This window comes from Tenebrio molitor, chromosome 3 (assembly GCF_963966145.1).
Source record: "Tenebrio molitor chromosome 3, icTenMoli1.1, whole genome shotgun sequence".
Classification (NCBI taxonomy): Eukaryota; Metazoa; Arthropoda; class Insecta; order Coleoptera; family Tenebrionidae; genus Tenebrio; species Tenebrio molitor.
The window spans coordinates 28,671,703-28,684,047 of NC_091048.1; the positions used below are offsets into that span (position 1 = coordinate 28,671,703).

Below are 12,345 nucleotides of genomic sequence, written 5' to 3' on the forward strand. Positions count from 1 at the left end.
GTAGCTGGCTGAAATTTAAATACATACAGTGGCGGCCAAAATAAAGTAGGACAAGTCTTATTAAGAAATTTAGCCAAAATTGAGTTGAGTAAACCGGGGTTACTATAATAAATAAATAAATATTTTCATAGTAACCATAGAAAGGGCAAGCAAATTTACATTAGCGAAAAAACATTGTCCTACTTTATTTTGGCCGCCACTGTACCTAGATGTAATAAAAAAATATTATCGAACAAAAATTAATTTTCGATATTACATATTTATTAAATAATCTTCATTTAGAATCGTCCAACTTATTGTGTAAACAATATCCTGTTTTTATTTTCTTTGAAATCTGGATAATAAGAAAACAAAATTAAATTGCAATTGCTTTTTGTTTACTTTTTAACTTTTAAACCGTTTTTTGTTTCATTTTTAATTTCAATAAATAATCTTCAATAAAATCGTATGACTTCTGTAAGCAATTGTACCTACACATTAGGCTTTTATTTTGTCTGAAATTTAAATACATACCTAATAAAAAACAACATTGAATGAAAATTTATTTTTGTTTATTTATTAACTTTTACACCGTTGATTAATTTTTAATTTTAATAAATAATCTTCAGTTAAAATCGCTGTGTAAACAATTGCGCCTACAGATCACACTTTTATACAGGTTGTCTCAGCTAAGACTTTCAAGTCTAATATCTCGGTTATTTTCCAACAGATTTTTGTGAAATTTAAAATGCAGATTTTTTAGACGGTAAAGAGTAAAATCCCATTATAGCTATTAAGACAACAAGGGTTTTACAGACGATTTAAAAATCGAGATCGTAGTTTAAATCAGAGCGACCGCAGGGAGCGAGGATTTAATAGATCGAGATTTTTAAACTATAAAACACGCGTTGTCTTCAAGATTTTTTCTAACACTAACATCTTATCAGAAATTTATTCAGAAATTATTCGAGGCGCGTCACAATACACAAAATGCGGAGGTTGCCGTGGGTACTATGGTAATAATATCAACAAATTTGGAAAAAAACAATTTTCATCGTTGAAATGTGCCAAAACGTTCCAGGAGAAATAAGAAAAAAGGGGCAATTTGTTACCAATGAAGTCTAAAAGTGCATACGAGAAGGTGTATGTTTCATTTCAAGGCCGGAACAATAAAAAAAAGGATCACGGAGGTAACGGAAGGTGTCATTTTGGCTTTTCTTGATATGGGGTAAGTGTGTAGAACTTCATTAAAAGTTAATTCACACTACGGCAAGAATCATTTGAAGAAAATGTAAAGATTGCCAGTTTTCGATGGCCGGCACTTGCATTGGATGAAACAGCAGAAGTTAAAGAAGGATATGTTAGGAACAAGAGCACGAAGCTAATGTGGCAGTTCCAATTCAATAATTGTACTTTTCACTTTTGTGATAATTACTGTAAAAATGATGAATAAAATGTTACTTGAATAATATGTGTGAGCGTATTTTATGACTCTATAAGATACGTTGCTATTGACGACGTGTCTTATAGAGAAAAGCGTATTTTATGGGAAACATAAGGTGTGAGCTCAAATGCACCATGGAAACAGTATAAGATATTAGTGTTAGAAAAATGCAATAACCTAAGTCTTAAAAACGTGCCTTTTTAAAATGTTCAATCACTTAAGATTTATATCCAAAAATTGATCGTTAATAAAAAATGCTGTAAGGAGAAACTCGTCCTTGAAAGACGTCTGGTTTGCAAAAAGGAAAAAAGCTGTGGCTGCAGATGCAAAAACGTAGACACGTAAGAAACAAACGCGCAGTTTTGCAGAATTTTGGTCATCCCTTTTCGCAGAAGCTGAGGTGACATATTTGACGTTTATCTTGCTAACCTTACAAACACTTACAAAGTTAAAGACAACATTTGGATGTAATTTATTATACTGGATGCTTTAATTCTTCCATAAAGGACTAAAACACGATCGGGATATTTTACCAAGGTAATTTAATTCACGTACCCTTTCTGTGTCTACAAATAAATTGACGACTCTCTTAACCTTACATTTTGTAAAGCCAACTTTTGGATAGTGTTCCACAAGAAAATGATCTGTGCCATTGAAGTTCTTACGACACTCTCCATATGCAATTTTTTTTTCCTTTTTCAACAATATTGAAATTTCTGACGCTGTAGTCTATTTTTAGAGTATTTTCAATAAATTTTCACAATTTGACGTTTCCAATAAAGCGCGCCCAATTTTGACAGACTTTAAAGGGTGTACAAAATGTTGCTTGGCAATTAATCATCAATTGTTTCAAAAGGTAACTGCTCAAATACCTTCAAATTTTATATTAAATTTTTAACGACAAAATCTAATCTTTTCGTTGAATCAGACAAGTGATTTAAGTACTTAATTGTTTGTGTAGATCCCTATTTTTTAATGTTTAACAATCTAATAATAATTGCGCTTAATTTTCAATAAAGGAAACATGTGTTAAAATTACATTTTTTCACTTGAAGTAATTTTATTATTACTAATTGAACCTTCACCGTCTAAAATATCTGTATTTTAAATTTCATAAAAATCCGTTGGCAAGTAACCGAGATATTAGGCTCGAAATTCTTAGCTGGCACACCCTGTATACTTAGTTTAAAATCTACAAATAAAAATTTATTTTTAATCAAAATTGCTTTGCTTACTTTTCAACCGACTAGTTGTGTAAGCAATTGTACCTGCATATCACATTTTTATTTGGTCTGAAATTTAAACAATAAAAAACAACGTCGAATGAAAATTCTTTATTAAATACATAATATTAAATTAAAATCGCCCAACTTACTGTGTAAGCAATATCACACTTTTATTTTCTTTTAAATCTTTGAAATAATAAAAAAACCTTTAAACCGTTTTTTAATTTTTAATTTCGATAAATAAATCTTCAATCAAAATCGTTCGACTTGTGTAAGCAATTGTACCTGCACCCCACGCTTTTCTTTTTTTGGTTATTAATTAAATAACCATTAATTGAAATCGTCCCATCACAAAACACAAAATGAGTGTCACTTCACACACGGCTATTAACAATCCAATAATATTTTATTAATACATTTATTTGCAAAATTTATTAGATACAACAAAAATAAAGTTTCTTAAAAATAAAATTTGGGTCCTAGAATAATACTTTGTAATTTTTACATTAAATTTCATTGTATAGACGCGATATAAATAAAAAAATATATTTGTGTGCATTTTTATCTACATGCAAGACAATCACAAAAGCAAGAAAAATAAAATTTTACTTAAAAATTACTTCCCAAGAATATGTAATTGTATAGTACAGTTGAAAACAGTCTTCACGTAAATTCCCCACTGGATGCTTCCACATAATGTAAACTGCTGCCCCGAGTTATGGCCCACTTCACATTAGTTACGACGCCACTTACATGCTCATCATGCAAACAATTGTACACACCGATTCGATTGTACAAAATGCATTCATGTTTATTTAAATTTTATCCTTCACAGGAAAATATTTTGTGCGATTTGGTGGAGGCGCCGATTAAAAATCAATTATGCCGTTGATGAAAATAGAGCACTCACCTCCACCACGGATTATTAATAGCCGAAGCTCCTGTTTAGTGTCTTTAAATCCGGGCGAAAAATTCAAGTAGTTAGCACCAGATCACCTTTTAACCTAAAAGCTTTTGGCACCGGTCCCGATAAGGCACGTATCGTGGCCGAGATAAACCCTTCCTTTCTAAATTCAACAACATCCGTCTGTGAAACGTATTTATTTGTAACTAAAATGCGTAAACTTACAAAATACATAATAATGAAATTGGATCAACACTGTCGTCGTCGTCGTACAAAACCCTAATCTACCCTTAATACTCTTTGGACATCTTTGGCACCGTCCTTTTCACACCCCACTACACGAAGTTGATATCTCCGTACTTGACCCCGTCGCAGGCGAACTCCTGGGGGTGGTACGCGTTGGTCTGGAAGACGTAGGGCGTCGTGCAGAATCCCATGGGGTTGGCGGTGACGTTGGGCCCCACTTGGCCCTTCTCCTCCTTCTGGCCCACCGTCTGGCGCTTGCTCTTGTACCTCCGATTCTGGAACCAGATCTTGACCTGCGTGGGGGTCAGCTTGAGCCCTTGCGCCATCTGCTCCCGCTCGGGGGCTGACAGGTACTTCTGCTGCTTGAACCGCCTCTCCAGCTCGTACACCTGGGCCTGGGAGAACAGCACCCGCGGCTTCCTCTTGGAGCGCTGCCGCCCCGACTTGCGCAGCTCCGTCTTGGAGCTGGTCACCTGGGGGTGCACCTCGATGGGGACGTCGCTCCGCGCGGTGTACTCCTTCTCTTTGGCTTGGGGGACGTAGTAGTCGAAGTGGTCGAACTGCGGCCTGGGGGCGCACTCCTCCGCCTCGGGGTAGTAGTTGTACGCGGGCTCCGCCGGCGGGCCCTCCCAGAACTGGGGCCCCAGGTCGTAGTGCGCCGAGTACTCGCGCTTCACGTAGTAGTTGTAGTCGGGGTCCATGTTGAGGATGTCCTTGACCGAGAAGGGGGTGCTGAGGCTGGTGGTGGTGTCGCACGTGGGGTAGCTGTCGATCTGGTATTCGAGCATTTTTGATTGGCACCGCACTGGACGCCGTCGGAACTAATTATGTGAGTTGGAGCCGGTGGTGGTGCAGGTTCGGACGAGAGATGGGTGCGGGACTTATGGAGGCGGCGTTAGGGCAGATTTTCGTGCGGAGTGGCGGAGATGAACGAGACCATAAATTGGATTCGCTTTGGCTTTTCCACGCGAGGATCATGACGTCAAGTCGTTCACGCCCATCGCCAATAGAACCCGAGAGTAAACTAATACTTGGACAAATGATTGATTGTTGTTTGAGAGGGAACGGATTGTTTTTATGGGGGGGTTGTTTGGACTATTTGCGGGGATATTTTTATCGACGCAATTACGACGCTTCCAATACTGCAAAAATTTTGCTAAGTACCCAAAAATTAACAACACAAAATGCAAACCTCTCCTTCCTCCAAATATCCTACTAAATTTTTTAAAAAATCACTTGCTATAAATACGAATTGCAAGCCAAAGAATATGTGGTTAAGAGAGTACTCAAGAGATCTACTCCTTGCAGTTGCAATTGGTACCTTTGTAACCGCTTCACAGGCCCGTTATTCATTTCTACAGCTTTAGAAATAATTATTATTATTAGTTTTTGTTTATGACGTGGACAAGACAAGATGTTGAAATGTCCTTTGGGAAGGTATGAAAAGGATCGTGTTAAGTTGTTAGATTTATGACGGTCCCTGGTCTAGTTTCTCTGTTGCCAACAAAATTTTTTTTTTTGCTCTTCCGTAAAGTACTAAAGAATGTTTACTGTGAATACATTTATCTGTTTTGTGGCGCCGTTAATAATGAAGTGAGTCTAAAATGGTCAGACCCATTTTGAAAAATGTGGGAATCGAAATGGAGACAGAAAAAAGCAAACAGGAATCAACTGTTGAATTTTGGGGGAAAAGAAGAGCGCAGAAAAGAGAGTATAGTGAGTGCATGACATAAGAAATGACTGGAAAGGTGAAAAATTATAAATGAAGGAATAAAAAACATACGTAAATACAAAGTAGAAATTAAAGAAAAAAAATTCTGAAGGAAATTATTGAAAAATGTGTGAAAACGAAACATTTTTGTGAAATTATAACGGAACGGATAGAATTAATAATAAACCATGGAAATAATTAAAAAAAAACAATGATAAGTTCTGAATAACGTTTAAAAGGTTTAGCGAAAATAGATGAAGATGTACCTACTATACAGGGCTTTCATAAATGATTCATGCATCAGGTGTGCTAAGTGCTATGGCTCCATTTATTAAAATGGCAACGCAGCACTCTTGTGACACGAATCATTTAGGAATGCCCTGTATAAAGAGAGGAAAAGAATACATAAGTACGTTAAAAAATGAAAGAAATTGTTACGACAGAATAAATAATATTTGACGTACCGAGAGACTTGTTTATAATATCGGGTGTTCATTTAAATTTCTCCTCAAAGTTGGCGTTGAAGAGTTGATTGTGAACGCACCACCAGGGTAAAAACACAAACGCTAAAAGTGAGGTTAGATTTAAACAGCTTATCTGTAATCCGTGGTGCGTTCACAATCAACTCTTCAACGCCAACTTTGAGGAGAAATTTAAATGAACATCCGATAATTGACACATCTGAGAGAAATGGCTGACATTCCATGAGGTCTGATTTCTAATGTTTTTATTGCAAAACTGTTGCCAAAATCAATTTTATAGAAAATGACAAGTTACTAAGAAAATGTTGTGGCGTTTAAAAACTCTAAATGTGATATTTATTTAAAATTCAAAATTTGTATTGAGGAGAAGAAGAATTCCTGATTTTAATGACATTTTTATTTTCGAAGCTAAATTTTTTTGCAAACAATTTTGAATAGAAATTTTGACATTCAGGTAAACTTTGAAGCTTTATAGTACAATTTTTGACAACAGAATCACGATTATCTGAGAGGGGCGATTTAATGTAGGTAAGTGTAATTATTCGCAGAAAACAGATTTGCCAAATTTTATTATAAAATATGCGGTTTTTCGATCTGGTATCCCGAGATCAACATTTTTTAAAGACTAAAGCGAATAAGAATTTAGCAACAGTGAAGTGAATAGAAACGAAATAATTCAATAAAACTATGAAAGCAAAAAAACACTCCATTTTCAAAAAAATAATTAACCTAAAACTCATAAATTCATAAATCCATGGAGTGAAAATAGAGAAATTTGATCTTGACAACTTAAAATGTGGAAATCAAAATTCAGATTTGTTATGTAAAATTTAAATAAATGGAATTTGATATTAGTGCAAAATTTAATTATCATTTATTATTAAATTGGGCGGTCACTTCCACAGAAGAGGTTGACATGGGTTCTTTATGGGACTTAAGAATTACTAGAAAAGTTCTCAACAGATGTTTGTTGGCTGTTTACCAACAATGAGGTAGGTATTTATTTTTACACTGTTAATGTTAAAAAACGAATAATTTTCCTTTAATGCGAATTTCATAAATGTGTTCTTTGAATTAATTACAAATTATAGCATGTACGAAAAAAAATTGTTTGGGCTCAAAATTGATTTTTTTAAATTTTATGGCTCTGAATGAAGTGATACGGGAAAATTTATTGCACACATTTGAAGCCTTATATCCAGGGAATGTAACCCCAACGTTTCGTAATTTTTACTAATTTTTTCATAGGTAGAGTTTACCGCCCGAGCGAAAACACACTTCTTTCTAATCGAATTAAAATTCTCAAAAAATTCAGGAATGATTGTGTGGCGCTGTAGAACATTCTGTAAAAATTTCAAAATTTTTAATGAAGCGAGTAAATATTTCGTTTTAATTCAATAACGGCTATATTAATTTACATAATTTTTCACTGAGAGTCCTTTCAAACATTTAGGAAAAATTTGATGTCATTAAAATCATGAAAGCATCACCGGTTTTGGAAATAAATGGAATTCGATATTAAAGTGCAAAATTTAGCTATGATTTATTTTTAAATTGGGCGGTCAGTTCAACAATTGTAGAGGTTGACATGGGTTATTTATGGCACCCTCAAGAGACTAAAGAATTACTAGAAAAGTTCTTAACAGATGTTGCCCAACAAAGAGGTACATATTTATTTATGACACTGCAGTTGTAAATCTTGATCATTTTTCGCTGCTTATGTTAAAATTGGAATAATTCAAAAACTAATCCTTTTCTTTTGATGCTAATTTCATAAATATGTTCTTCGAATTAATTGTGAACGGGCACGGAAAAAATTTTTTTTTTTGGTCAAAATCATTTTTTTAAATTTTATGGCTCTGAATGAAGTGATACGGGAAAATTGATTGCACACGTTTAAAGCTTTACATGAAGGGAATGTAACCCTAAAGTTTCGTAAGTTTTACCAATTTTTTAATAGGGTTAATCGTGCGGGCGGTAAAACTTGAATCACCCTGTACATATATGTTTATTTCTACATTCAAGATTTTTAAAAAACCGGTGATGTTTTCGTGATTTCAATCATATTCTTCCTCCAGCGAGGAATTGGGAGATTTTAAATTGTAGGCTTGTAACCCAACACTACAAAATGCACTAGAATACATTATTTAGAGCATAATTTCAGGACAAAAAATGTTACTGCTGAAGGATATATGTATTTCAAATTTTACGTCCGCTAGGTACTAACGGGCCTTCAAATAAATTTATATTTAGAGCAACCTCTGGAAATTCAATTGTTGGCAACATTTTTCCAACGTAGAAAATAGCACAAGAAACGTCTGACATTTTAACGAAATAAAATTAGGTTAGAAAATATTTTTAATTTTTGTAGTGCATTCTCCCTATTCTCCCTCCACGGAATATGACAATATGAAATTTGGAAAAAGCTTACTATGTAACCTGTGTAACTCCGGAGAATAATTGGTTACCCACAAAAATTACTTTACACTGTTAAAAGAAGTAGAATGTCTCCTACGCCTACTCTAAATATATATTTATTTGAAGGCTCGATACTTTCTGTACCTAGTACCGGTACCTTGTACAAAAAAGAAGGTAATAAACCGTTCCAAATTTGCGTTTGTTAAATTTGTTTGCAATTCAAGATTACTGAAATAATGAAATAATAAATAAAATAGATTCATAGAACTTATCGTCTTTATCACATATTCAAATTTACAAAAAATAGTCTATTATACATTTATGGAGAAAAATTATTTTTACGGAGGTGTAATCTCTAATCAGAGGGCGAAGCCCGAACAAGTAAGATAAAAAAAAAACGAAAAACTGATTTCTAAAACCTAATTTATAGACATTTTAATTGACATTTACTAATTTTAAAAACGGTATAATTAATCAACTTAAGTACATAACATTTTTGATTTACAATACCAAAATTTTCGATAATAATGCGGAATCTGGAAAAGTGTCCCGAATGCTTGCAGCATTTCCACGTCGAATAGCAAGGGAAATCCTCCCGAAAAGTAATTTCTTTGATTTTGAGTCGCCTGATTCCGCAATAAGTCGGTTTCCGATGACATTAATGAAATCGATGGCTTCTTTGCATCAAGGGCCTAAGGTTTTAAAGGCTAAACCTTGAAATATGTAATTTGACGAAATCTGAAACTTCAGAAGTTTTCTAATTTTAATAGTTATTTGTACAATCGCGGCCATCCAAAAGTGAACGATATCTTGCGAAAATTTTCGTATTTTTCGTTAGATTAAATCAGGCTGTATTCATTGGCGTTCGTGCAGAAGGCGTTACTATTTTAATAATAAAAAGTTGTAATAAATAATTTTTAATAAAAATGAGGCTGAGAAGTAATTAATACATTATTAAAGTGAAAGTAAACTGTAGTAAAGAAACCTTTCCAACACCTATTCGTATTGGCCTTGTAAGCCTGTTTTTTTGCCAACGCCTCTTTATATTGAAGATGCAAGTCTTATTACAATGTAATTCTCTCGCCACAGAAGGCAACGACCAATTTTCTTCTAGCTTTGCAATAGCCCTAGCTGTCTGAATCGGAATGAGATGTGGCATTTAAAAAAAAATAGTTTCAATAATTTTTTCAACGCTAGTGTCAAACTTTGACATTTTAGGACGCCTATGATTTAAAGTAAAAATCAAACTATTAAAAAAAACCGTTCACTTTTGGATGGCCGCGATAGTACAACTAGTTATGAAAGTCATACTTTTTTTCACGAATTTGCAGATTGATTAACGAGGTCGTAGCCTGAGTTAACTAAGCAAATAAGTGAAATTTTTTTGCATTTTTTTGTAAGTTGAGAAATTTGGTCTAAAAGGATTTATAAAATTTTACAAAAAAAAATAGGTATGTTTTGACAATCATCTCCAAGGATATGCAATAAAATGATGCAAAAACGTACTACTTTCACTACGATTTTGCGTGTAAAAAAGTGCCACTTTCATTACGATATGCAAAAAATTATTAGAAGGATGCAATAAATTTAAAAAAATTCCAGACAACTGTGAAAATGTATGTAATAAACATGTATTTTTTTAATATATAATTTTTATTTGAATCAATGAAAACTCCTTGGGGGATTTTTTGCAAAATTATTTACCTAAACAATAATTTGTTAATCTTCGCTACCTTTGATATTGGTTATTGTGTACTTTATTACTGAAAAGAATCAATAAATGAAATGAAAGATTTTATATTTTTTTCACTACCTTCTTTACATTTTTAGAAAAAAAAATTAAAATATAAATGAAACTTTCTCAAAATGGAAGCATCAGAGCAAGCACATTTACCATTACCTCGGTTGTGTTTTTACTTTATCTTCGCTGGTTGTGCCTTGTTTTTACGTATTTTCAAAAAATGAATTAGTAAGTAGTCATTATAGTGCCAATAAGGAAATCGAAATCGCTCCCCAAGATATTCTCGAAGTGGCGAAAGCGACCAAAGTGGATTTATTATGAAAAAAAAGTCAAGGTAAAGGTACGACATGAGATTATTCAAAAATTACACTGGATGTCATTTTGGCTTGTTTTTCAAACAACAACATTGGATATTAAAGAAAATATGTATCTGGAATCGGTGTTAATTATTAATAATTTTGATTTGTTGCTATACATATTAAAAAACGCGTCATTGTTATTTGACACTTTTTCTCTAAGGGATATTTTACTTCCGATGAAGAGAATAGTACTTTCGATCCTTGAACTTGTGAGGAAATATTTCCTTTCTCTTGAGATAGCGGAAAAATGTAGCTAAATTGATCAAGAGGCGGAAATGATCTAACGCTCTCGCTAAACCATCTGAAGACAACCGGAGCCGAAGTTTCTTAATTTTGCAAATATGTGCAACAAAAATGTTTTTAATCTTAATAATAGTGAAATATCTTAGATAACCTTCTCTGAATATGCGATGGCCCTTCAAACCCCACCAACAAAAACCTCAACCAAAACAAACAAACGCGCAAACAAAAACAAACAAATTAAGTAATATCTAAATACAAATTCCTTTTATTTGCGGCTATAATCACCAACATTGTATCATGTTTATTTTAAATTCGCCTCGTACGCCGCACTCGGCCTCACAAGACCTCGCCGCCGTGTTTATTGAACATCTAAAAACTGACGTCTCGGTACTTTATTTGACATTTTCATGGGAACGCCTCGGAACAAATGAGGTATACCAGAGCCTGCTCTCCGTCAAACAACAATAACTCATCGCGCACATCCCGAAAAAAACTGCGTCTTTTTTCGAATTCGTGCTGGAAGGGCCTCGGCGCCGCATCCATGAGCCGCCCGACGACACGGATGTCGCTCAACAGGCGCTCCATTTTTTGATGCAAAAGTGTCATAATTTGGCAGATAATTGGTCGGGTGCCGATCCGGCTAGACGGGCAGATAACAAATTGCCCACTTTCCGATACTTGTCACTTTAACACGTCTCCCTGGGGCGATACGCTTGTCGAAGGCTGGCGAAATTTGGGGCTGTCCTGTCTTTTGCGTCTCACGTTGGTACCTCTGTAATCGGATAGGTGTGTCAGCGGGTTTTTTCCTCCACGTGGGGAAATCGAAAGAGTTATGGCGTGATGGTGCAGCAGCACGTGCAATTTAACACAACATTATTTGTTTGCTTTGACTGCGACGTCATTTTCTTTTTGCAAATCTAGGGTGTTTTGAGGCACACGCAAGGCTGTTGGTACCGGCGTAAACAAAAGATTTTATTAAATGACAGTTCGGACGCTGTTATTAATTCGCGATTAAACTCAAAAAGTAAATAAAACCATTGATTTTCGTTGTGTTCAAGCAATAATTATCGTTTTGGAACGAGGATGTAATACGCGAGTTAATAATTGTGGGATTTGTGGATTTGCGGAAACAATGCGAAGTGTTTAATTAGAAAGGTCAGTGAACTTAACCTCACTTACGCCAGGTAATGAATCTTGATAAAGGGTGATTTTGGTGTTTACCGTAATAAATAGCCCCACATAAACCTTTCTTTGCGTCATTTCGTCAAAAATAATTTCACTGAAAGTTGAGTTAAAATTTATAAATAATAATCCTAATTTAGTGCCAGTTGTTGATAATAAATTTGTTGACAATTGTTGCAGAAATATTTTATTATCAAAATACATCATTGTAGTGAATAAATAAATAAATTAACAACTTTGTACAGCATGTACTTTACTCTAAAAATTTGTAAACAAAGTTGACCTTGAGAAAAATTGTGAATTACAAGAAAATTGAGGGTTGTGAAGACTACATGAAAGATGAAGACGGTGTTTTCAGTGTTGAATTGAGAAATAAATTCTACAACAAACTTACTAGAAGTAATCTGCAA

At 34.3% G+C, this 12,345-nt stretch overlaps 1 protein-coding gene and 1 long non-coding RNA gene across 3 annotated transcripts in view; one reads left to right on the top strand and one right to left on the bottom strand.

The window, feature by feature from the left end:
* Nucleotides 1–3,053: 3,053 nt before the first annotated feature.
* On the bottom strand, nt 3,054–5,937 carry LOC138127317 (homeobox protein Nkx-2.5-like). The gene has a single exon (XM_069043291.1). The coding sequence runs from the start codon at nt 4,585–4,587 to the stop codon at nt 3,889–3,891; it is 699 nt and encodes a 232-aa protein (XP_068899392.1). The 5' UTR covers nt 4,588–5,937; the 3' UTR covers nt 3,054–3,888.
* A 5,768-nt stretch (nt 5,938–11,705) lies between these two features.
* LOC138127028 (uncharacterized) overlaps nt 11,706–12,345 on the top strand; it is a 40,360-nt gene continuing 39,720 nt past the window's right edge. The window contains exon 1 of one of the 2 annotated variants that reach the window (XR_011158070.1): nt 11,706–11,937. This is a non-coding gene — a long non-coding RNA (uncharacterized lncRNA). The remainder of the gene's footprint in view (nt 11,938–12,345) is intronic. The other variant, XR_011158069.1, reaches the window with a different exon arrangement.

Coding starts and splice junctions, on each gene's coding strand:
- LOC138127317 (XM_069043291.1), bottom strand. CDS start 4,587: ATGCTCGAATACCAGATCGACAGCTACCCCACGTGCGACACCACCACC.